Consider the following 26,972-nt stretch of genomic DNA (forward strand, 5'->3'; position numbering starts at 1 on the left):
TATGAGCAGTACCTGTGACATTGTCAACAATAGGAATCATAGATATTTTCAGATCACTTTACAGCTATGAAAAATATCTAGAAATAGTGTTTATGCTCATCAATACTTGAAAATTATGATAGTCATTAAACCTGTTAGTAAATTGCACATAATTACAATTACACCTTCTGGTATGTATATGTCAAAATAATTGTACTTTATTTTATAGAATTAAGGTTCTTTTATATTTAAAGTCACTAGTGTGAATAAAAGTCCACCACCAAAAGGACTCACTGCAAAAAAGACTCATGATAAAAATGTTTGGTAACAATAAAAAAAAAGAACTAGGTATATAAAGAAAAATAGACAATTTTCAATAATCAAGTAAAAAGGGCCACAGGGGATTCAAATAATAAAGATATCAGACATGAAATTTAAAATGATCATGGATAATAAAGAAACAAAAGATAATAATGAGATTTTGGGCAAATAAGTGAAAACTATAAGAAAGAATTAAATAGAAATCCTAGAACAGAATATAAGAACTCAATGGATGGATTTAAAAACTGATTAGATGTGATTCAAGAAAGAATCAGTGAACTGAAAGAGAGAGCAGAAAAAACATCAAGTTAGAAGCATAGAAACAAAAGAACTAACAGGAAAAAGAACACGCAAGACAAAGGGCATATAGTGAAAAGTTCTAACATAAAAATAATTGGAGTTCCTGAGGAAGGAGAGAAAGGGCAGATACAATTTTTGAAGAGGTAGGACAGAGAATTTCTAAGATAAGTAAAAGATGTCAACCTATAGATATAAGAAGCACGCCAAACTCCAAGAAAGATAAACGGAAATGTGTAGAAGGAACATCATAATAAAATTCCTGAAAAGCAAAGACAAAGAGAAAAATGTTAAATGCAAAGAGAGAAAAAAGGACAGATAAGCCTGAAAAGGACAGATAACCCTGAAAAGGACAATTACTAAAATGACAGCAGACTTTGTAAAAGTAATAATGGAAGCCAGAAGACAATGGGGTATTTTCAAAGTGATGGAAGAAAATACCTGCCAAGCTAGAATTTTTATATAGTGAAATTGGTCTTCAAGAGTGACTTTCCGACAAATGAAAACTGAGAAAAATTCATCACCTGCAAATCTGTACTAAAGAAAGGTAGATGTGATTTAAATAAAAATAAATACTAAATTAATAAAATACCATAAAAAAATCTTACGGGGTAAAAATATATATAAAATTATAATCTAAGAAAAATGCTTGGAAGAAATTTTTGCTCAGACCACAATGGAGTAATTGGTACTGCAGTTGCCATCTTACCATAAATTGATATGTATGAAACGACTGTTCTTAGAGAAGGAACAATAAACAATGCATAAGTGTTATAACTGATAGATGGGAAAGAAATGAGGTGAGCTTAATGACATCCCATATTTTCACATGGGCACTCTTTCTAGACTATGGCACACGGACAATAAACCCAAGAGATCACAGTGGTTGCTAAGCTGAGGAGACAGATCAATGCTCGGCAAGGCCAACACAGCTAGAATTTGAGAGCAAATTTGCAAGAAAGGAGGGGCAATAGAGAGAAAGCGCCACATGAATCTGCAGAGGGGTGCTTGAGTTGACTGCTAAGTACTAAGCTATGCATGTGTATGGTCAAACTCCAAAATACCAGGCCAATAAATGGACAGAACAACTACTGAGGAGCTGTAACTGAAAAATTTCCCAGAGAAAACTCTATATACCCAGCTAATTAAATAGAATTCCAAAAAAGGCTATGCTTTAGGAGTAGGGATAAACTAGTCTTAGAATAAAGGGTAATTTATATCAGTCCTAACAAAGCTTAAAAACAACCTTCTGAAGGAGCAAGATCACCCAGATACCAATTAAAAGCATGCCACAACAAAGTCCATAATTCTTGAAATACACCAAAATCTAAACACTAAATAATATAACTTTCCCAATATTCATAGCTAATAAAAAATTACCAGATACACTAAAAAAAGTAAAAAATGTGAACCAAAACTAAGAAAAAAAAACACTGGTTTAAACAAGACCCAGAAATAAGAAAGATAACGGAATTAGTAGACAAGTACTTTAAAACAACTATTACTAAATATGCTCAAGGATTTACAGGAAAATATGAACATAATTAAGAGAAGTATGGAATAATATAGGAGAGAATGAAATAGAATTTCTGGAGATGAAAAACATGACATCTAAAATAAAAAATATGACTAGATGGGCTTAACGGAAAAAAGAAAATGAAACCATAACAGAAACTATTCACAATAAAGTACACAGGGGAAAAAAAAGGTCTAAGTCTAAAAACAAAGAACAGAGCCACAGTGGCCTGTGGAACAGTATCGTGGTATACGGACTATATATTCCCAGAAAAACAGGAGAGGAAAGAAAAAAATTGGAAGAAATAATTGCCAAAAACTTTCCAAATTTCATGGAAAATAGCAAACCAAGAACTTCAATGAACCCCGAGCAAGAAAAGTAAAAACCACTAGGCACATTAAAAATAAATAATAAAGAAAATACCTTAAAAGCAGTCAGAGAAGTTACATCACACACAGAAAAACAATAAGAATAAAACTGACTTCGTCAATAACAATGCAGATCAGGTAGCAATAAAATGTTACCTTTAAGTGCTCAGGTAAAACCCTAAAACATACAATATTTTCTCCAGCAGAAACATGCTTCAAACATAAAGGCAAAATAAAATTTTCAGGAAAGTAAAAGCTGAGTACCCAAACAAAACCACATCAACAATTTCATAAAGTATAAATGGTCTGAATACACTGATAAAAAAAAAAAGAAACTGTAGAAAAGACACACTGAGGGAAGGGGTGGAGCAAAACCCAACCACAAGCTGTCTATAAGAAATATCATATATAAAACCACAGATGAAAAGCACAAGGATGGAAAAAGTTATGTCACGAAAACCCTAATCATAAGAAAGATGGCATAGATTAATAGCAGACAAGAGAATTCAGGACAAGGGATTATTAGAGGTTCGGGGAGTAGTTCATGATGATACATAAAAGCTAAATCATCAAGAAAACATAATAATACTAAACTAATGACAGAGGCTCAAAGTATATGAAGCAAAAAATGACAGAACTGAAAGGGGATATAAACATTTATAATTATAGTTGATAATTTCAATACTCATCTCTCAGGAAATCATAGCATAATTATATAGAAAAGAAATAATGATACAGAAACCTTGAACAACACTGTCAAAAACTGTGATTTAACTGATACCAATAAACAGTACATCCAACAATAGAACACACATTCAAGTGTGCATGGAACATTCACCAAGAAAGACCATATACTGAGCCATAAAACAAGTCTTGATAAGTTTAAAAGAACTGAAATTATAAATATGTTCTCTGACGACAATGAAATGTAATTAAAAATCAGTAATAATAATAATGGCAACAATGCTAATAAAAGCTAGTTTGAAAATGAACAGTCAGAAACTAAATAGCACACTTCTACATAATCCATGACTCAAAGATGAAATCACAAGGAAAATAAAATATCTTGAATCAAATGATCAAAATTCAACATAACAAAATTTGCGGGACAGAGCTAAAGCAGCGTGTAAAGAGAATTTATAGCTTTATATGCTGACATAAGACAAAGAAAGTTTAAAACCAATGGTTTAAGATTCTATTTTAAGAAGCCTGAAAAAGAGCAATATAATGCATAAAAAAAGTAGTACATAAGTCAAATGTGAGTAAATGGAGTCATTCTAGTTTCCCTGCATTATTTAAGAAGTACAAATTAGTAAAAGTACTAATTTACTAAATTAGTAAGAATTAAAATTATAATCTCTAGTGCAATGAATGAGAGAACTGAAAAAAGATGTAAGTCCCAAGCTAAGTGGATGAAAAATAAAATAATAAACAATAGTCAAATCAGTTCCAAAAAAGGGAAGGAGAAAGGGAAAAAACCAAAACTGAACAGGCAGGATGACATCTATAGAAAGCAACTCAAAACGTGGTAAATTTGAACACAATTATATCAAAATTACATTTAACATAAATAGAATAAATGCAGTAACATAAAAACAAAGTTTTTCACACTGGAAAAAAATAATGCCCCCAAATCTGTTGTCTACAAAAGGATATCTAAAATATTAAGGCTAAGAAAGGCTGAAAGTAAAATATGAGCCGATAAATACCAAATGGAAGCTGATATAGTTACACTAATAATCAGACACACACACACAAAAAAAGAGTAGGCTTAAAGGTAAGAAAAAGACACTTTATAATATGTTTAATTAACCAGAAAGCTATAACAACTATAGTGAAGTTCAATTAGATATCAGTAAGAAAAAGAAAACTAGAAAAACTTCATGTATTTTTAGAAATTAAGAAAATTCCCTTTTAAATATAACATGTATTAACAGGAAATCATAATGAAAATTAGAAGACATTTTAAACTGAGTTATAATAAAAACATGAAACATCAAAATGAAAAGAATAAAGTTAAATGTGTGCTTACAGGAAATTTCATGGATTTAAATGTAATAGAAAAAAATAACAAAAATCAGTGAGTAAGCTCCAGCTCAAGAAGTTAGAAAATGTTTAGCAAATTAAACCCCCAAAATATAGCATATATAAAGAACTATAAAGAGCAGAAATTAATGAAAACATACAAGAGAGGCGATCACCTAATCATCTTTAACTTATTTATGTTTTCTTGATTTCATGTGATTACCTATTATACTGACAACCGCCATGTCCCTTTGTAACTACATGTGTAAATATATAAACAAACATTTTGTGCATCTTATATATTTTAATTACCAATATTCTGGAGTTCAGAAAATGATCTTCCTAACTACAACCAAGAGACTTGGCTATAAATGTATAGGGAGAGGGCAGGATATAGAATCTTGGGTGAGCTTGTGAAGTGGGGAATTTGAAATCCAACTCCATATCATGTGAGAAATGTGAAGGTCTAATAACCTTATAGAAAGCGAGAAAAAAGGGACTGTCTCTACTTCAACTTTGAGTTAAAAAAATCTCCTAAATATTTTATCTAGCCTGCCCCGCAATCCCCATAGTTTTACTATCAGCGTTATCAGAAAATGTCTAATAAAGAAATTAACGTCATTCTGACCAGTATTTCCTTTCAGGTTTTTGGCAAATGAAACACAAAAATGGAGGGAAAAAAAAAACCACTCCATCCAATCGGGAAAAAAATCTGTTGCAATTTATAAACCAACATTACAAAACCCAAAGGAATAATCCACCCTAAATCAGAGTGAGTAGAATTGGAGTTGAAAGAGGCTTAGATATTAGAATCATCAGGTATGTGTACATATATTTAATTTGTATATATTATATATATTTACATTTATCTTTATATATTATATATAATTTAAATTATATTAGTGAAAATATACTTAATTTATATTTTAAAAATTAGAAGCATAGAACAAAAAAGGCTACTTTGAAAAAACACAAAGTGAATTTCTAGAAATTAAGTCACTAAAATAAAACTTGACAAATGTGTCAAGAGGAATATTAGACATAGCTGAAGAGTGATTAAGACAATTGAAAAACAACCCTAAGGAAGTTATCCAAACTGCTGTTCAGAATCTGGGTATTCTCAGATTTATTGCTTTTGTTAGAGATTTATAATTTTCAGAAATCAATGTGGAATTAAAGAACTTCATTTCTGATAATTAGCTATTCTAAAAGATTTTTTATTCAACTTAATCACAACTCTTAAATAGGTATCTATATATTATGATAAAGATTAAAGCATAGGTTACTATGTATATGAAATGAGCAACCATTCATTAATCCTTGACCCTTGGCTACATGTAATTCAATGGTTCAATATTTTAATTTATTCAAATTACCTTAACAAAATCTCTATCAGTCTTCTCCTTCCATTCTTGTCCAAATACAGTAGAAAACGATCCTAAAGCTAAAAGAATAGTACATTCAATAAAATGGAATTATTTCTTTCACATAATTCCTTAATAATAGATAGGTTTGAAAAAAACAGTAAAAATACATTTTTAAGATATCTCGTTCACTAAAATTTCATAGTAAATGATAGAAAGTCATAAAAATCTCTTCTGAAATACGTTTTTTTAAAATTATGGAATTTAAAGAAAATCTGTGTCTCTATAAACTAAAAATACACAACTCATTTTCATGATATTTAGATAGATATATGAAAAGAAATGAAGAATATTGTAATAGTTAAACTCATTAGTTTTCATTCACTTGTAGAAGAGAAAAATATTAAAAAGTCAAACTGATGCTATTTCTATTAAATTGTCAAATTGTTACAATTTAAAATTTTCATACTAATTTCAAAAATAATTGTGGAATTCATATTTCAATAATATATGGCAAGGCATTCTTTGGAAATAATTCCCATAAATGAAATCTCCTTTAAGAATCATTCTCAGGCCTACAGCTTGTTTCTACTTCTTGAATTAACATTATTTTAGGAGGAAAAATCAAACCATCCACTTTCAAAAGGTTCTTCTTAGTAACACCCTGCCCCATCCCCCACAACAAAGGTTAAGACATAAAGGTACGTGTTATATTATTTTTTTTCTCCTTTATGCTGCCAGCTGATATTGTCAGTTATAGGACCAGACAGTAAAAGAGTATGATACAAATGTCTAAACTGTGACACTATGTATCTCCCTTTAAAAGTTATGTAAGTGCTTTCATCAACTATCAGATTAATTTTATAATGAAAGCTACTGCTTTTGGAATGCAAAAAGAAAACTAGTGGCAACTGTTAATAGAAAAAGTAGCTTTAAAAAAAAAAAAGTAAACTTCTTTAATGGATATCTTGTGACACATAATAAATGGATATATTTTGCTGTAAAAAATTTATTGAATCTAATGCCTTTAGGTATAGACCTAATATTTACATATTATTGAGTAAAATAAAGTTTGCAAAGTATTTCTTTGGAAAAGTATTAAAAAGGGTGAAGAATAGAAACATTTTAACATAAATTATATTTATCAATGAATTTTATTATTGCTATTAGGATCATAAGGAAATGATACAAACAATAGATGTGAAAATTTTTAATAAAAATTTAACTATAGTGACTTAAAGAAGAATTTCATAAAATAACAAACTTACATATAAATAGTGGCTTAATCAGAAAAATGAAGTTTATATACCACTAAAGAGAAAAGGTTTTGTTTGGTTGTCCTGAAAAAAACTTCATAATGAAAAACTTCACTGGAAAACAAATATTGGATGGAAATACAAGATGGAAAAACTAAATTTTTGTCACATGGAATATTTACTATACTTCAAAGACACAAAACGAACATTACACATTTTCAAAGAGAGTGGCATCTATATTTATCTCTCAATTAAAATTCCATGTCCTAAAAAAATAAATCAAAACCCTTCAAATGTCTAATCAAATCAAATTTATCCATAATCCTCAAACTTGAAGAAATTATTTTTGTAATGTAAAACCAATGTTTTAAGTTTAGGGTCTTCATGAAGTCTCTATATACTCTGGAATTCTAAAATTCTGACTGTTGGAATGGTAGAAACATTCCTTAAATAGCATTTTCTAAATTATTAATGGTTTAGTTTGCTACACTGCATAATAATTTAGTCTTTTAGATAAATAAAAATGCCTAAAGAATGTAAGAAGATAAACTGGGTGTAAAGAACATCATGCCTCAATGCACCAAACTGATAAAGATTACTTCTATCATACATACGTGAGCAATGCTTATTCAATGATTAAACGGTAAGACTTCAAAAAAAAATTGTTCTGGTTTCAGAATATTTCTTCTTTCTAAAAACTTCACTTTACGTTTTCTAAAAATGTGAAATAATTTTAAACTCCATTCTATATTAAATGCTAAAAGATGTCTTTAAAAGATCAAAATAAATTATTAGGAACCAAAGAACATGAAATTGAGATGGAAATTCACCAAATTTAGATCTTCAAGGTTACCATACAAACTGAGAAGTACTGATCTGTCCTTTCCATGTAACCAAGAATAGTTTCAGGCAAAGTAAGAAATTAATTTTCACTTTTGTTTAAACTAATTCCAAATTGTCTTCATACAAAATAAGTACATATCAAATTTTAAGGATTCCTATTTAGATAATCTCAAATAAATTTATGTTTGAAAGTATACTACTTGACACAACTGAAATTGCAGAAAAATAAACTAATACGCAAACATGTTGTTACTGAAAGATAAAAACATAGGGTCACGAATCTATAAATTATGACAAGAAATTCTCAGACTGTGTCTATGGTATTATATATATATAGTTTCCTGTATGATAAAATAATTTCAATATATGTGAATATTTTATCCCTTAATAAGATACACTTCTGGCAAAAAAAAATATAATGATGTTGGTGTAGGAGGGTGGAGAAGCAAAAAAATTTTTTATCACTAACATTCAGCTAACATAGATATTTTAAAAAGAAAAACTATGAGCAGGAAAAGATTTCCAAACATATTTGGCAAATTCCTATGAATCTATTACACTACAATTAGAGAACTGAGCAATTTGGTTTGAAGAAAAGATTTAGTAAGAGATAATGCCACAGAAAACAAAAAATATGATTTATAAAAACCTGTAACTAGCAAATCCTACAAGTAAAAGGGGTGTGAAATATTTGATAAATCTTATCTTGCTTATTTAGAAAGCAAATTTTCAAATGCATTGACTTAAACAGCTTAAAAAACTATAAACATACAATAAAGAGACTTCAGAAAAATAATTTCTTCTGGATCCTAGTTTTTAATCAGAATTTTGTATCAAACAATCTTCTCAAATCAAGAAACCCATATGTAACTCTAAGAAACACCCAAGATTTTTATTTCAAAAGCTCTAGTGAGACTAAGTTACTATTCAAATATTTAAGATTTAAAAAAATCCAAACATTCATTATTTTAAATAATGTTTAATATAATAAAAGCAAATAAAGAAAGCTATAATATTGACTAATAAAAGTACTTTTCTCCTTAAATACCTTTTTAAAAAGTCTATAACACCTATATAGAATGATCACACAATATGTTCAGCTTAAAACTTACTGTCATCAAACACCCCGGCATTAGCAAGTAATAAAGTGATGATTTTAGGGTCTTTTTCAAGTTGCATGACGTGTTTGCTTTCATTTGATAGGAGAGTGCATACATTAATAGCAAAGTCCACTTCATTTGGGAGTCCAGATAACAGTGAAAGCACCAATTTATTATAATCATTTGGCGAATTGAAGTCCATAGATAGCCCATAACTTTGACGCAGATAATCTAACAAAGATAAAAAAAAAACACCTTAAGTTTATCAAGGAATAGAAACCATTATGGGTAATGGTTCCATAAAGGAAGAATCTTTTTTTCTTTTATAAATTTTAAACTGAGTGGAAGGTTACAGAGTTCAACTTTCTAAACTTCCTAAGTTAAAATTAAATTCTTCAAAAAGTATTAAAGTACAAAAATGTATATACCCTCTTGGATGTCAATGCCAAATTAATTGCCATTATTTTAATTTATCTAATCTATACTTTTTACTTTTGCATTTCAAGGGACTTAATCTTATTTTTACATACTACAGTATAAAACTAGGGAGACTGGTTCCTTTGAAATTTTTAACAGTATCACATTTTTAGATAACACTGCCTACCTTACCTTCTTTACCTAATTTTAGAATTATTACTTCTTTAGGTCATATTTATTATGACATAATTAACATAGCAAAATTCCTAATTTTTAGTTCTATAGTTCTGAGTTTTCACAAATGCAGTCTTTTAACCGCAACCACAATGAAGATATAGCATACCATCACCCCAAAGTTTCTTCATGCTCCTTTGTAGTCAATCCCCTCTTCTACCCCATAACTATTCGTCTCCTTTCTGTTCCGAGACAGTACATTGTCTTTTCATTTTCTTAACAGCGTCTTCGGAACAGAGGTTTTAATTTACGTAGTCTGATTTATAAATTTTCACCTTTACGATTCATGCTTTTGACTCCTAAAAAAATTTTTTTTAACCCAAGATGACAAAATTTTTCTGTAGGAGAATTAACTTAAAACATTTTTAAGACTTTGAAGGTAGCGAAGATGGGGTTACAGAACATAATACATAATCATAATATATACATATAAGAAAATGTTGTATTTCTAGAAATACCAACTCTTGGAGCAGTTTAGACTTCGACAGCTAGGTCCTAAGACATATACCGAAGTACATTTTTTTCACATAAAGATATAGCGAATGGGAAGAGGCAAGAAAACAAGAGTTAGAAAACTTCTAGATGAAACATTTCAGAAATACATGGATTTAAAAAAGATTTAGGATGCAAAGTAGGAATTTATTGCTACAACATGACACAGAAGAAATCACGTATGTAAAGAAATGTCTCCATTTCCAATGTAGACACTTGAGGGTGCACCTCTTCAATTCTAAAATATTCTAGAAATTTCTCTAATAGTATAATGGTGAAGTGCCACAATACAGCTATAAATGGCTCTGAACAGATTCTTTACCATAATTAAGGTTGAACAATAACATATCGTTTATTTTAATAATCTTGAAATGAAAGTTCTCATAAATAGAAAACAAATTATCTGGAAAAGTAACAAAACTTCTATGAATACAGGAATAAATTTTGATATTACTCTATACTATACACTAGAATTGATCATAAGAACCCAAGTCTCAGCAATAATTAAGTTTTAGTATGCACGAAACTTTCAAGCAAATTCTTCAATAGAAAAAATTTGGAACCCATATTCAATGAATAAATACAATAATTATGAAAAGTCTTTAATTATATCAGGCTTGATAAAGATTCCTAAAATAACGTAGCTTATAAAAATGTTTATAAGATTTGAAGAGCTTCCCTTTCCCATGGAGATAGAGTCCAGTAGCTACAATTTTATAATCAGAATGGGACTGGAAATTTATTTTCAGCATTCTTGACTCAAAGTTTATACAAATGGATCACTGCTAACAAACAATTTAATCTGAGGCAATCACTTCTCTTTCTTTTCACTTCAAAGAAAGGGAGTATTGCTCCTGGAGTGATGCTTACATTGAGGAATTACACAATACTTTCCATTGATACTGGCAGTGATTGTAGTGCAAATGTCTGCTAGAATATGGAACATTCAAGGGAAAATTTTTGCTCAAATACAACTGATAAAACCAAAAAACAAAATCTTCCTGTATGAAACTATTCCAAATTTAAGTACCAAAAACGTAAATGGATAGAGTGCTTGGCCTCCTTTTACCAAAATGATTGGACTGGATTAAATAACCACTAAAGTCATGGTTAGCTCTAATATTCTACAGTTCAATTGATTTCAAAGTGTTATTTGTCAATTTTGCCATTCACAACTTTTTTACAAGATATTGCAAGTAAATAGTTTTATTTTAATTTAAAAAATAATTGAAGTGTTAATTTTAATTAAAAAATGTAAGAAGATGAACAAAAAGTCCTACTATAATCTACCCTATAATACTGCAGAACTGACTGTATCCAAATCAATACCAAGGAAAAAAGAACAGAGAAAGAAAGAAACCAAAGGATTAGGTATTTATGGCAAGGAAAAATATGAAAAACCATGCAAATAAGTGACAAAACCACCATATATTGATGCCAAAGTTTAATAATTCTAACGTTCAAAGCAAAATCTGCTCAATAATTTTTGCTATTTAAAGTTATCGGGCAAAAGGAACCAATATCCTTAAAGGAAAATTTGGTCCAATATTAACGTACAGTATTCCATTTATTCTATTCTGACAATTGTAAGCAGAATTGCACTTTATACCAAATGCCCTGGAGCTACTGCCAATTGAAATTTATTATATTACCTTTCAAAATATTGTTTAGAATAGTTTTTCTTAATATCAACAATAACTATCTCTAGATAAATACATCTATCCAAATACATTTATCTAAACATACAAGGGAGAGTAAGGCTGTATGATCACAGATGTAAACACAAATCTTTCAAAGGTTTTAATTAAAACGGCCTAAAGGCTCTTAATCTACCCCTACCTAATTCTATTTTGGTGTTTATTTAAAACACACACACACACACACACACACACACACCTATAGTGACACTTGAAAAGAATCATCAGTGAAGGATTTGTTTTGTATATTGATAATCAAGTTAATTTTTAGAACACTGTCATAATGTTGCTATGGCTCCTTTTAGAAAAATAAAAAACATGTTCAAATTCATAAATGCTGCCCTGAAATACTACCTCTTTTAATTATAGTCTGATATTCCCCAACAATTCCTAATTTTTTCCTTTAATGATTCTCCAATCCTGCTTTTGTCAAACATATAACATGTTATATAACTGCTCAGATTTTCCTTAAAAAACAAAAAAACCCAGACATGACAGGCAGCTTATCAGGAAGAAGTTATTACACCAGGTTAAGCAATTCTTTCATTCCCTTAACTAGTGTAGATCTATCAATGACTTTCATTAGACTTCTGAAATACCAGAAATATTTTACATCTTCTTTCTTGAAGCAAATCTGTTTCAATTAGAGGAGGAAAAAAAGAACCAGATGCAGAAAAAATTTTATTTTAAGCAAGGTCAAACAGATGTGGGTGAGTTTGGGGATCTGTAATAGCAGGCATCAAACTCTAAGCTACAATAATGGACAATTTGGATGTTACTGTAATATAGGAACCAACCACAGAGTTATAAAGCTGAAAATGGTCTTAAAGGTCATTAGTACAATGTTGCATTCAATGTAGAAATACCCTCTGCAACAACCTTGAATGAGATAATGGTCATTAGCCTTTTTCAGGAACAGGGAGCACGATCACCTAACAAGTCACCCCATTTAATTTTCAGCTTAAACTATTAGCAAGATCTTCTACATGGTGACTTACAATGTTCTCCTTTAATTTTGGTTCTTGAGGTAATAACTACTCATTAAAAACAAAGCTAGGTTTGATTTGCACTCATCACCACCTGGCCCCAATTATACAAAACCATCATATGAAGCCTCTCCTAATGGAGACCATAGATTCTGTTTCTTTAGTTATTACTGATTGGGGAAGAAATATGGAGTCAAACTCAACATGAAAGAAACTTTGAAAATAGATAGTGGAAAACAAAATAATTAGTGATATGGCACAAATGAGAGATCTTAAATGTAAGAATTACCTACAAGAGATAGGGACTAGTACCAACAAAGAATAAATATCTAGATCATTATATATTTTATAAAGAAGATACCGTTGAAAAAGACATTATCTCTTCTTTTTTAGGCTAAATGTTGGCGATTGAAGAAAAGAGATGTTTATCTCTTCAGAGCTCTTTTCCTAGTCATCACAGACCCAACACCCAGAGTCTCTAAACACTGGAACCTCCAGCCACTCTGCCTCATGAACCTCTTTATTAGACTCTCAACCTGATTATTTCCAATTTGAGTCCTGTTCTCTTTAGCTGCAGATTCATCTATAACCATTACAAGAATGACAACTGCATGAAAATCTTATTCCTGGGACCACGGCAGGAAAATAGTTGAATAGTTAGAAATATTTCTGAGGAATTCTGGTGTCGGGAATTCCAATAATTGTAGAAAATCTGGTAGATGCTATCTAGGTATTCTTGGCTTCCATAATTTTAACAGAACTTTCCTCTTTTCAAGGTCGTGACTATTCAGGTTAAACAAATCATTAGCCAAAGAAATAAGGAAAAAAACTTCCCTTTAAAAGGATAGGTATTATAACTCTGGAAATTCCTGCAACTGAAAATCTTATGCAGCCTATGATAGAAATGCCCTGATACCAATTAGATGTTGATCTTTGAAAGTTGCATTACCACAAGGATTTAAGTGTTCTCAAGCGCAAAGTAAGGGACTAATTCATTGGATGATGACTATTTTCCTAATTCAAAACTCTGGACCTACACCCTGTTAATTTCCAATGACATTTTTACCTGATACACTGTGTTGCTGGTAATTGTAGGAAGATGGAATTGCACCAATAGGAAGCTGTGGCTTTGGATTGCCTGGTGGTACCTCATCATCATCCTCCCCAAAATGATGAACTTTCTCGTACTTTTCTAGGTAACTGAAATAGAAAAACAGCACAGCAGAGATTTAAAAATAAATTTACATTTTGTTTTTTAAAATCCTATCACATGTACCTTTTTTTCTTTTCTTAGAGGCCCTAAAATGTTAAAAAAAGTATTAAGATACTACAAACCTCTTATATTAGTGGAATAGTCACTTCAGCAGTAATACTGCAAACTCAATGCAATGATTCTAAAAGTGTTTCTGTATTTTCAGATAAGATCACACCACTGCTCAAATAAAAATATAAAAGTAAGAAATATCAAAGGACAACTACCTGTAGATGCGTGGCAGTATTTTATTTACTGATTTTTAAAAAATTATACACGGTCACTGTAAAAACCAAGTAAAAATGAGAAGATTCTCTAACCCCTGGCCTCCCCAATCTCACTCACCAGAGATAACCACAAGTTCATGTGCATATTTCTATGTATTTTCTGTGCATATTTTTATTTAACAACATATTTTAGACATCTAAGCATGGCAATACATACACTACTAATTCAGTCTTTAACAGCTGTATAATATTTGATCCTACTGATCATCATAACTTAACTAATCTCTAGTAATACATTTAGCTAGTCTCAATTTTGTTTTTTGGTATTACAAATCATGTAGCAGTAAGCTTAATGTGTGCACAGGCTTGAATATTTTTCTCTGGATAGACATTGATAGACATACCAATAAATGGTATACAGCCAAGTTCCCATCTAAACGTCATGTGCCTAATACATTCTGCCAATTTGTGAGAGTTCTTCTATCCCCTACTGTATTACCAGTAGCAAGTATGATCAATCTTCTTAATAATTAGAATTTCCAAATTCACAATCTATCATTACCTACCAATTTATAGTAAGATTCTCAAATAAGATTTTAAAATGGGGAAACTGGTCAAATCCATCAAAGACAACACTGTAACTAACAAACTTGTTACTGTACTTCACAAATAAGTTAAGCTGATTAATACAATGTCTTGTATTTATCATAGGAAAGTTCTAGATTATTTTACAGATCAATCCTTCTACCATTCTTGATCCAGGCAGGTATTAAGTCCATTAGTAGCTATTTTAATTTCTGCAGCTCCCCACCCCTTCGCTTTTGCAGTTACAGACAGCAGAGATGAAGGAGGGGTGTATCAAAGAACATACAGGATGATCTCAGAAATATTATTTTGTTTTTAGTACCAAACTTTAATTTTCAAGATGGAATGAATGGAAGCAATAATTTTATAAATATAAAAACTAATGCCATGGAAAACCTTTACCATTCATCATTTTCCCTTTCCAGCTTTACAAGCCATGTGTTTAAGCCTGGAAAGGAGGTAAACTGTTCCTTTCCATTCCTTTCAAGTGCTCTATATAAGTTCAATTCGAGCAAGGAATTCTTTCCTAGCAGGCAGCTTGACAGCTGATGATTCCAACACTTTTCTTTATTGTTAGAGATATGATATACTGAAGCAGAGACATATGCACGTATATTAACACTTGAGCACCGAGGGGTGTATGCAGTTGCATACATTTAACCCTGATACCGGGATGTCCCGCAGCAGACAGTATTTACAGTCCAAAAACATTTTAAAAAGCCACACGATGATTAAAAAGAGGCAGTTTCTCTCCAGTATAGACCCACAGAGGACTTAAATAGATAAATAAAACAGGTCTATTCTTTTTGAACTTCCAATGCACAAATAAAAAGAAGAGTAAACACAAATCTAGACACAAATAGCTGCTCAAAAATTATGTGACATTTTCTGCAAATGAGGGATTACTTATATTACATGAAATCACTCAGGCAATAATATTGATAGACATATTTTGGAGAGTACGCTCTTTCAGAATTGATTGAACTCACTGTGCAGTTGTTAAACATAAACTAAAAATAAATAATCTTTATTAAATAATTTTTATCTAAAAATAACAGTGAATATGTAAATTTTAAAATCAAAATCTTACACTAACAATATTTTTAAGATACTCTTTATAAATTTGTTACTCATAATTGAGCAGATTTAAAATTTGTGTTTTTTTATTATGGCTGGGGGAGAAAGCAACATTACTAGACCATAAGTATGACATTTTCCCTCCCACAACACCCAAAATGGAGAGTTAGTTATATGGAGTGACTGACAGAAACACAAGTACTATATAGTCATAATAAATAGTATAAATTATTATATGCATTAAAATCCTTAATAATTCAAATTTTTATAACATTAAAAAAATATATATATACATATATATATGACTTTTGGTCCCTTGTCACACATTCTAACCATATCCCTCCAAACACATTCTTTACATAATTCTAATCCTCAGAAATTTATAGTTTAGGCAAATTGTTATGATTTTTGAAGTTTTATTTCCCTGACTTGAGAGCTAGTACTTGTTCTCACTGTCATAATTAAATATTTCCAATTGAGACTCAACCTTTCTTAGTTCAGCTAAAGTTTTCACACGCAGTCTGATCCCTTCCCCAGTCAATAAATACAGTCTTTTTTGATTTTTCAAGGAGTTATACTTCTAAAAACTAAAAAGCATTAACAAACAAGAGAAAGCAGCTAAATTACAAAATTAAAATTTAAAGTCTAAGTCTTCAGATTTAACTTTGTATCATGACCTTGAGTTTACACAACGACAGATATATTGTGTTCACTCATTAAACTACAAAAGCTAGACTGCACATTTCTTTTTCTTCTCAAAGTTGATAACATCTCTTTGAATAGTTAATATATTAATCAAACAAGTATTTACTGAGCTCTTACAATAATCTGCCTATTACACTATATATTTAACTCAAGACTGGTAAAACATTGGAATCCAGATGGAAGTAACTTTCCGATCAGCCAACTACAGAAAACTAGGTTCCATAGTTCAACATTAGGAATAGATTCAGGTAGGGTGAGTTATATCTTCTTCTTCTTCAACTCTGCATCAATTTATTTTGTGGTGGATTCTGTGCCATAGATCAGAGAATTAGAGAATGGAGGCAAATATCAAAGTTGGCATATAATACAGAAATTATTTTAAATGGCACTTTTCAATTAAAAAGCTTAAGTGTGACCAAAACAATGGGGGAAAAGAATCCATTCAAAATAGCATCAAATTATAGGGGTAGCATTATTACGAATGTGGGAAAATTTAACCTCTTGCAGTATCTGACAGATTAAGTACACAAAAAAAATGTTAGGTTATAGAAGATTTGAATATAATCACCAATTAGATTAATTTATTAGAGACACACAATGATTTTCTTTTCAAATCTCTACAGAAATTATAAAACTGATCATATATCAATTCATACAGAAAACCACAATAAATTTAGGATTAAATATTATACAGGGCACATTCTCTATTAGGTTGGTAAAAAAGTAATTGCAGTTTTTGCAATTATTTTTAACCTTTTAAACCGCAATTACTTTTGCACCAACCTAATACATTGCAATTCAAAGACTTTTTTTTCTAAGAAAGAAATTAAACTCTTAGAAAATTAAAAATAAATTTCATGATGTAAAATGCCAAACTCATATGCAAAAGTAGAAACTAGTTTAATGGTACCCATCAGCAGATATCAATTCATGGTAAATCTTGTCTCACCTATAACCAAAATCAACCATCTTCATATTCCTCTCCCAGATTATTTTAAAGCAATTCCCAGATATCATAATTTCATCTGTAAATATTTTGGTAGAATCCTTGGTAATTAAAAGCAACAGTAACAACAACCAATCAAGAAAACTCCCGATTATTCTTGGCTCAAGGGAAACAAATCAAATGTATAGGATTAGGAAAACTTCTACGTAAAAACTTTTAGTTTTAGGAAAAGATGGCAGCAGTTCAAGGACCCATATTCATGTCTTCCCTTAAACACAACTGCAACGAACTTTGAAGAGTAAAAATAGAGGGATACTGCATGATTTGTAAGTTAAAAACTTACAGATATTCTAACGCATTAAAAGCAACTTCAAGGATCTACAAGACTAACATGCAAAACACTTTCTTGGGAGAGTAACGGGGTCTAGTGGAAGAGATCCTAGGCGAAAATACATAAAAAAGCAAGTTCAATTTAGATTTCCTTTAGCCACTAAGGATCAATAGAATGTGAGTGTGTCTGATAATGGGATCCAGAATGTGACAATTATTAAGAAAAAACTTATAGAAAGTTGGGCTGAACTCAGTGTTTATTCAAGGAAACAAAGTTTTTTATAAACATCACCTTATAGCTTCTTTGCCAAAGACCCAGGTATGTGGCCACCTATGAAAAGCACCACCATGGAAAGACAGGTAATGGGAGCTCCATTGATGTGGTGTGCAAGTAACTTAAAGAAGAAACACCAGGCACAAAATCAAGTATGTGGCTTTGAAACCATAAAGTAAATGAAATTTCTTTGCGTAGAATCATCCCCAAAGGGAGGAGGGGCATTAAAGAGTAGATTTGACAATGTAGAAGATATCCTTGGTAATGTGGAGGGTAACCTTGAGAAAGTGTTCTACAAGAAAAACAAACAAACAAAAAACTTATGCAAACAATTGATGGACAAAAATGAGATATGTATGATAAACAGAAGAATTTCTTTAGCTAAAACGCTTAATGTGTACATCAAAAATGTCTGTGAGGCTGAGATGTAAGGGGGAAGAGGTCACCAGGCAAAAGTTAATGAAAAGAGAAAACTACTCAGACACATCTTAATGAAAAATTTAAGCTTCAAAGATGAAGAAGATTCCTACAAGAAGGCAGAACCACCTCCCCACTCACCAAAAGTTGCACAGAAAAGTTGAACTAGGCTTGACTTATCTTCAAAATTAATTGCTAGACAATAGTAAATATCAATAAAAAACAAAGAGTTTTGAGGAGAAAAGTTATTTTACAAAAAATCCATACTCAATCACGTTGCTCAACTAAGAGAATAGAAATTCATTTTAAGATATGTAATGACTCAGAAAGAATAAAACGACATAGCTCTTTTAGGGAAAAAATCCCAACAATACTCAAGTAAGTACTCTAACAGATAAATCAAAATTAAGGAATGGTTAAATAGCAATGTGCACAGAAACTACTTAAACTCAGGTATTAATTGCAACCATAACCATTACATTATAAAAGAGAATGCAAATGTCAATGATAATTACAAAAGAACATAAAAATGTAAAACTATTAGAATAATGTAAAAATGATACTGCTGATATGAAGTTCAAGAACTTTTCTACAAAAATGAAAGAGAAGGCAGTAGTAGTTAATAATTAAAATTGTACACTGCGTGTTATTTATACAGGAAGTGTGAACAAAACAGGTTTATTCTCATAGTTAATATTAAGGAAAATATATTCTTCGCAATGTTTCCAAGTTTTTTCAAGTGTTTAACAGCAAAAATGAAATTAGGATCATTACTTTCCAAATAACAATAGAGAAATAAAAATATTAATGTATATAATATGCAGAGAGAAGGAAGAAAGCAAGAATACCCTTTGATGTAGCAATTAGGTCCTTAAGGATATACACTAGCTAAAACTGTAAACAATGCAAATATTCATAAATGACAGCATGAATAAAAACACTGTGGTGTATTCATGCAATGAAATATTATATGGCAGTGAAAATTAATAAACTAACATGGATTGATACACATGGCCATCAACAACAAAATCTTAAGTAAAAAAAATCATTTCAGAAGAATATATTATGATTCCATTTATATGACTGTCATAAACAAGCAAAATAATGAAATATATATTTTTAGCAATAGACGAGGTATGTAGTAAAACCACAAAGAAAAGCCAAATAATAATTATCACCAAGAAAAAGCTGGAATTTTTCCTCAGGAGAGAATTCCAGTAACAAAGAAACATAAGGGGCTTCAAAGGGATTAGCTGAGGCTTTTTTTTCTTGTTTGGTGTAAACTTGCCTGTATTAAGCTTCTGTTGTGTATACAATATGCATCATAATGTAAAAAAAAATTTAAAACATCAGGAAAAAAGTGAGTTATTTCAAATTTTCAAAAAACAGATATTTCCACTGTTATGTAAAATATTTCCAATTACAGGAAAAGATTAGAAGCTCCCTGAAAACTAATCTAGCAAAACTCTGACAAACTTCATAAAATTGCAGTTAAAAAATACTACATACATAAATACTAGGAAAAACAATCTATTACCATGTTTCCCCGAAAATAAGACCGGGTCTTATATTAATTTTTGCTCCAAAAGACGCATTAAGGCTAATGTTCAGGGGATGTCATCCTGAAAAATCATGCTAGGGCTTATTTTCCGGTTAGGTCTTATTTTCGAGGAAACAAGGCAATATATATTACACACACACTCAAGATTGAAGATTTTATTGCAGAAATCCAATGATAGTTCAATATTGAAAATTTCATAACTCACCTGTAGATTGAAGCAAAACACTATTATCTAAACAAAGAATGCCAAAGGTTATTTAATAAAATGAAAAACCCATGCTTCATCGAAAAAAGATTAATTAGTAAAGAATTCCAGAATATCTCTACTTTTGTATCTCTCATATGGCCCCTTTGTTATGCCATATACAAAAAAGAATTCTTAATCTACTTCTATTACCAGTACAGACTTTCTCAGAACATTAAACTTGATTCAAGGTTCTTGCTTCTGTAGAAGAGTACCCTTCAAATTGGGGCACACACACAAGATACTCCAATAGGGAGAGATGTTTAACTGACAGATGGACACTGCCTCCTCCCTCCCTTGCTCCATGTATCAGGCAGTGTGACAGTGTGGAAGGACAAACAGTAGAATCCTCATTCATTGATTAACCTTTGACCAGTGGAACCTTAATCATTCATTAGATTCTATGTACTAATGTCAGTGTGGATTTAAGATAACACCTAATTTTAACTAAACTACCTCTCACAAAAAAGGTAAGAAAATTAGATTCCTTCAAAGAAACCAGTTTGAATAAAACAAACAAAAATAAATAAGAAAATGGCAGAGCTTACACATCTCACATAAGCTCATTATCACCAATACTAAGAAGTAAAACAATGGCAACTCAATCAGATATGAAAGTAGGCCAAACAATGTATCAATTATAAAAAAAACAACAACGATCTGAACTTTGGGTTTACATGCCCTGACTTTGACGATGAACCCTATCCTAGGCTAATGTGATATTTTTATGTTACTCAAGATTTGCCAAGATGTTCTAAGTATCCAAATTTTGAAGACAAACCTCTATATTTTCTCAGCAACATTTTTCAAGTCATTGAAACTTAATCAAAACTTCATAAAGTTTAAAGATATATATTATTTCAAGTATGTGTATTGATAAATATTTACAGGAGTCCTTCAAAAGCCAACTTCCACATTACTGGGGAAACATTATTCTGTCATGATAAAAATGGCTAAGTTAACATATGAAAAATATGGCAACAAAATGCTGTTGGAAAACGATAAGAAAACACTACTGAGAAGATGAGGAAACAAGGAGTCAAGCAAATTATACTGTGTCGGAGGTTTTCTATACAGCTGAGCTCAAGTACAAATGTTTCTAAGATATCTGAGCTTATAGTATTTACTAGACTCTCTTTCAAAAGTGAAAATCATGAAGAACTTTTTGATGAATCATTTAAAGAAAGTTGTGCCAGAGAAGATACAGTCTCAGAAGTAGATGATTTTTCTTAGAAAATTATTTTTCAGAAAAACATGTTAATTCTACTTAAAGCCATAATGCAGAAGCTGAGCTACTTTAACTCGGAAGGGGAAGAGGTAGGCGGAGGGAATAGAGGAAGATGAAAAAAAGGGTAGAGGAAAGAAAAAGGGAAAGCAGTAAGGGGGAGAGAAGGAAAGATTAGTAAGATGATGTGAAAATCATTTATTGCATCATTCACAGGCAGGGAAATGCAGCAAAGAAGTTGAAGTCAGAAGTGCCAAAAGTGCTACAAGATGATTTCAATGTGGTCAATGATATAAAAATAAGGTCTTTGAAATACAGTGAAATTTTTAAATATATTCCATAATGAGATGTGAAGTGACTAAAAAAAAAACAGTACCACAATAGTTGAATGGCTATCTTAGTGAAGGGTGCTTAAAAGTACTGCTGATCTTGAGAAGTTATATACTTTACTTTTCAATCTGCTGATTTTTCCCCATGACAACATTAGTTGATGAGCAGTATCTTACTTAATTGATAATTTAGAAAATGAAACAGCCAATATACCTTTTAAAGTAAGGTGACATTTTAATAATGAAGAGAAAATAATTACTTTTAAAAAGGAACTCATGCTATGGAGAGAGTATTTTTTTTTAAATGTTTTCTTAAAAGGATTTCCTTCCACCATGTGATTTCGTTGCTGAAAATACTGTCTGTGCACATACCTATCATATTAAAACTCTCATCTACACTGAAGTAGGAAAAAGAATTTTGCAAACTATTTAAAAATATCCCCAAAATTCTATGGGCTCTGAACCCTTTAAAACTTTTATTATTCAAATATATGGTGATGGAAGGAGAACTGACTCTGGGTGATGAACACACAATGGGATTTATAGATGATGTAATACAGAATTGTACACCTGAAATCTATGTAATTTTATTAACAATTGTCACCCCAATAAATTTAATAAAATTAAAAAAAAAACTTATTATTAATATAGTTTCATACTTAACATCACAAGAATAGTACAAAGAACTCATGTCCTCACTCAATGCAGATACGAATATGCCAATTGTTTTTATGTTGCTCATTTGCTTTATCATCTTTTCATTCTTTATCTCTCCCCCCTCGAGTTGCGCTCATACATACACATGTACGCACGCGCGCGTGCACACACACACACACACACACACACACACACACATTTTCCCGAACCATTTTAAACTATTTTCTTTTCAGACAAAAAAAGAGACATTTTTCAAGAATAGTGGGCAGTTATTTTGTAGTCCTTCAATTTAGCTTCTGATGTCTCACTATAATTAAATTCGATACAGAAAAATGTACTTTTGGCAGCAATACCACAGAAGTGAATGCGCATCCTAGTGCATATATTAGGAGGTACATCGTGTCAAATTGTCCCATTGATGGTACTGTTAACTTTGATTATGATGTTAAGGTTGGGATTAGGAGGTTAAATCACTATGAAGTTACTCTTTTCCTTTTGGAAATAAGTAACTTATGGGAGACCACTTTAAGGCTATGTATATATCCTGTTCCTTGTCAAACTTTCACCCACTAGTTTTAACATCCACTGGTGATTCTTGACTGAATCAATTATTACCGTAATGGTGATTTTTCTTAACTCCATTATCCCTTCTATATTTATTAAGCTGGTATTCACTCTACTATAAGTGAGCTCTTCCTCTCTTTTATTCATTTATATACACAACATGAACTCGAAGATATTCCATAAATATCATATTCCTATTATTTATTCTAATGCTCAAATTGCCCATGTTTGGCCAGTGGGAGCCCTTTCAAGCTAGCTTCCATATCCTTTGACATGTCCCTGTAAATTTTTGCATTCCTTGCTTTATAGCACAAGATATAACTGTCTCATATTGTATTTTCCCTTGTTCTTGCCCTAGAATCACCCTTTTCTTCAAGGAACACTACTTCTTTATAATGAGGAATGGTGTTTAGAAATCACTAACTGCACCTCAGGTGTGCTCATTGCTTATACAGGTATCTTTGTTTCTAGGCCCTTTCAATATACGTAAGTAAGCAATATAAGGATATGCATGCATGTGTGCATAAATCTGTATGTCTACCTTTATAAAAGCATGAGATCATTCTAACACCGCTACAGCCAATTTAATGCACAGTTCTCCCTTTTCATATTTTAAACTCTCTTCTCTGAGAGAAATCTGACTCAAGTTTTTCTAAAAAAATCAGACATTTGCTCAATCCTACAGTAAATAAACCTAGAATTCAATATAATTTTTACAGTTCCTTTTGTCTTTAGATCAATGATATACATTTGAACACAGGTTCATTTGTTTTTGTTTGTGTATTCCACTTTAGGCTTATATTCTTCCACATTCTTGTTGATTTTATCTTTTAAAATTTGTTATTATTTACTTATTCTAATTGACTCTCTATTTTCAATATGAAAACTAAATTGTGGGTTATAGCTACAGCAGTGATTAGAGGTGATTTATGTGACACATTTTCTTTATTTTTCTTTTGTTTTTAAATTGCTTTTGGTATTTAGGATGGTCTGTATTTTTTTCTATTGGTTACTTTTGTACTTACACATTTGCAATACATTAATTCCATTTTCTTATTATTTTATCATCTAATATGTCAACTTGTATCTTCTCACTCCCATCTATTACTTTTACAACAATCAGTAAGTTTTTTCTACTTTTCTCTTCACCTCTTCCTTTATAAATTGCATTATTTCTACTTTGCAAGAATATGTAAGATTTACATATTATTCTCTCACCTTTGTTGCTACTTATGTTTTAGTCTTAGATCTATAATTAAATATATTTAATACTCACCATGGTCCTTCTGCATATATTTTACTACTCAACTGAGTTGGGTAAATATCATGCTATAGTAGCTTCCTCAAGAAGGATTCATGTGTATAGTGTTCTCTGAGTTTTGCATGTTTAAAATGTTTTCTATGCTTGGATTTGATGAACAGCTTTATATAAAATTCCTGGCTCATTTTTTTCCCCCTGAAGTTTCTGGAAAGCACTGCTCCATTGTTACTTTGCTTTGTATGTTACTACTTAAAAGTCTGTGCCAATTTAACTCTCCTGTCTTGTAGGTTATTTGGTCTACCCACCACCCCATCCCACCCTGGAGGTTCTCAGAATTTTTATCTTTAGAAAGTCTAAGTTTTTACAAGAAAATGACTCAAAATTGACCACTTAAGACCAATATCCCCAGATATTCTACAGTCCTTTCAACATGTACATGCAGGTGCTCTTTCATTACTGGAAAAAATTTAATTATAGTCTTAAACATTTCTCATTGTTCAGTTTTTGCAATTCAGTGACACATGTATATTGAATCTTTTTGTCTCATTTCCATCTTAACCACTTTTGCTTTTACCTCCTTTTCTCTAGTTTTACTTAATTCATTTTATTTTTTCTTAATTATTTTTCTACCTTTCTTCAATGGCTTTTATTAATTCTTCAGTTGAGTCCACTCCTCCTTAGGCATCTTGAAATTTAGAATTTCTATGATTTCTGTCTTTGTCTTCCATATCTTCCTTGGGTTCAGTCAACTCTCTTCCCATTTCTTCCTAGGTTTCTTGGTGATTTAGTTGATTTTTAGGGATATTTTCTTTTGCTTTTAAATTCATGAATCTAGTTGGTTTTTCATGTCTCCAAATGCTCATTTGAGGTTATTTCATTCAGTTTGTAGAGCTGTATGATAGTTTTCTTCTGCTGTGCGGTTGTTTTATTTTGGGGAGGGGGTTTCATCTGCTATTTTGATTCTCGTGTTTTCTTATGGTGGCTTTCCATAAATTTAGGAGGCTTTCATCTATTGTGATTCTGACTTTGGGGTGGGTCACAAGATTCCTATTTCATGAGCATCCTCTTTTGTTAGTGTAGTAAGCATGATTTATTTAATTCTTTTTTTCTTTTTTGATTGTGATGGTAAGGAGGATGGTTGCCTGTCCTCTAAGTTGGGGGATGGCTTTCTATTTTATCTTGCAGGACCTTAAATTTCCCCCTTTGGCTTCTTTTTCCTTCACCATCCAATCTCCAAAGGGTGCCTTCCCTTCTCTTTAACTTTCTTCACCCTCAGATAAAAAATACCTTTCAAAGCCTACCATCTCAAATCACATGCACTTTTAAGCCCAAGACCTATGGACAGTGCTCTCATCTACCAGGACTCTTTTGTACTTATGGTTTGGTTTCTCTTTCTGATGGTGATTTTAGAGCAATCCTAGTTTCCTCCACAGTTTTTCTGAACTTCCCTTGTTCTCCATAAATGCTTGTGTCAAGAGAGAGAAGTCTCTCTGCTGGGATTTGGTGCTTACTTTCCCACTTACAAAAACCTTGAAGTTTGTAGTATAGTCTCCTAGTTACGTTGAGGGGATTGATTTTGTACAGTTTTATTTGTTCTTCTGGTTGATCTTTACTGATTTGGGAGGATAGAGACTTGGATTTATTCTTACCTATTATTATTCTTACTTGCTCAAAAGTTGATTTGAATCTTTTTACAAAAAAATGTAAAAATGTGTCCCAAAATTTACAACAACAACAACAAACAAACACATGAACAAAAAAATCCTGATTAGGCAAGATGAAAAAATGTTCAATAAATTTCAACAGAAAAACACTGCATAATAGACAGAAGGAATTTGAAAAAGAAGGATCGTGATTTCTTAAGTGTACATAATGATGTAGTTGTTCCATTTTCATCCTTTTATCATTCTTCCATGATGGAAAAGCAAGTATCAAAATAAACTGAACATAGAAACAGACTTTTGATTCAATGTATGACAAACTGTTAAACTGACATTTTTTTTTAAAAAAATGAAACTAGCTTTTCTCATAAAATAGTAATCAGTTATTCATTCAACAAAATGTTATTAAGCATTCACTATGTGCCAAGCACTGGTCTAGATGCTTGGAATACTTAGTAAACAAAGCAGACAAATATCCCCATCCAAATGGGGCTAAAATCCTCATGGGGGTAGACAAACAATGAAATTAATAATATACTTTTTAAAAAGATCACAAAACCTTTTTACATGGTTAATAAATAAAATTTTAAATGATTTATTTCACTTTTAGCATATCAAAAATTTCCTTTTGTATATTTCTATCTACACTTAGGTTATATATTGGGGAGTATGCCCCCAGTTTTTCACTTTTAGGAATATAATTATAGTCTGAGGAGCACAGATGTCTAGAGGATATCAATCACCAAGAGATCTTGGACATAA

The 26,972-nt window shown here is 31.1% G+C and overlaps 1 protein-coding gene across 1 annotated transcript in view; it reads right to left on the minus strand.

Moving 5' to 3' along the window:
- ARID2 (AT-rich interaction domain 2) overlaps window positions 1-26,972 on the minus strand; it is a 149,034-nt gene that overhangs the window by 56,440 nt on the left and 65,622 nt on the right. Inside the window, exons 4-6 of the mRNA XM_074325806.1 lie at window positions 13,962-14,095; window positions 9,082-9,300; window positions 5,883-5,950 (exon numbers count right to left, since the gene is read on the minus strand). Of these exons, the coding sequence (XP_074181907.1) occupies window positions 5,883-5,950; window positions 9,082-9,300; window positions 13,962-14,095 (421 nt within the window). The remainder of the gene's footprint in view (window positions 1-5,882; window positions 5,951-9,081; window positions 9,301-13,961; window positions 14,096-26,972) is intronic.

Source organism: Rhinolophus sinicus, linkage group LG02 (assembly GCF_036562045.2).
Source record: "Rhinolophus sinicus isolate RSC01 linkage group LG02, ASM3656204v1, whole genome shotgun sequence".
NCBI classification, from domain to species: Eukaryota; Metazoa; Chordata; class Mammalia; order Chiroptera; family Rhinolophidae; genus Rhinolophus; species Rhinolophus sinicus.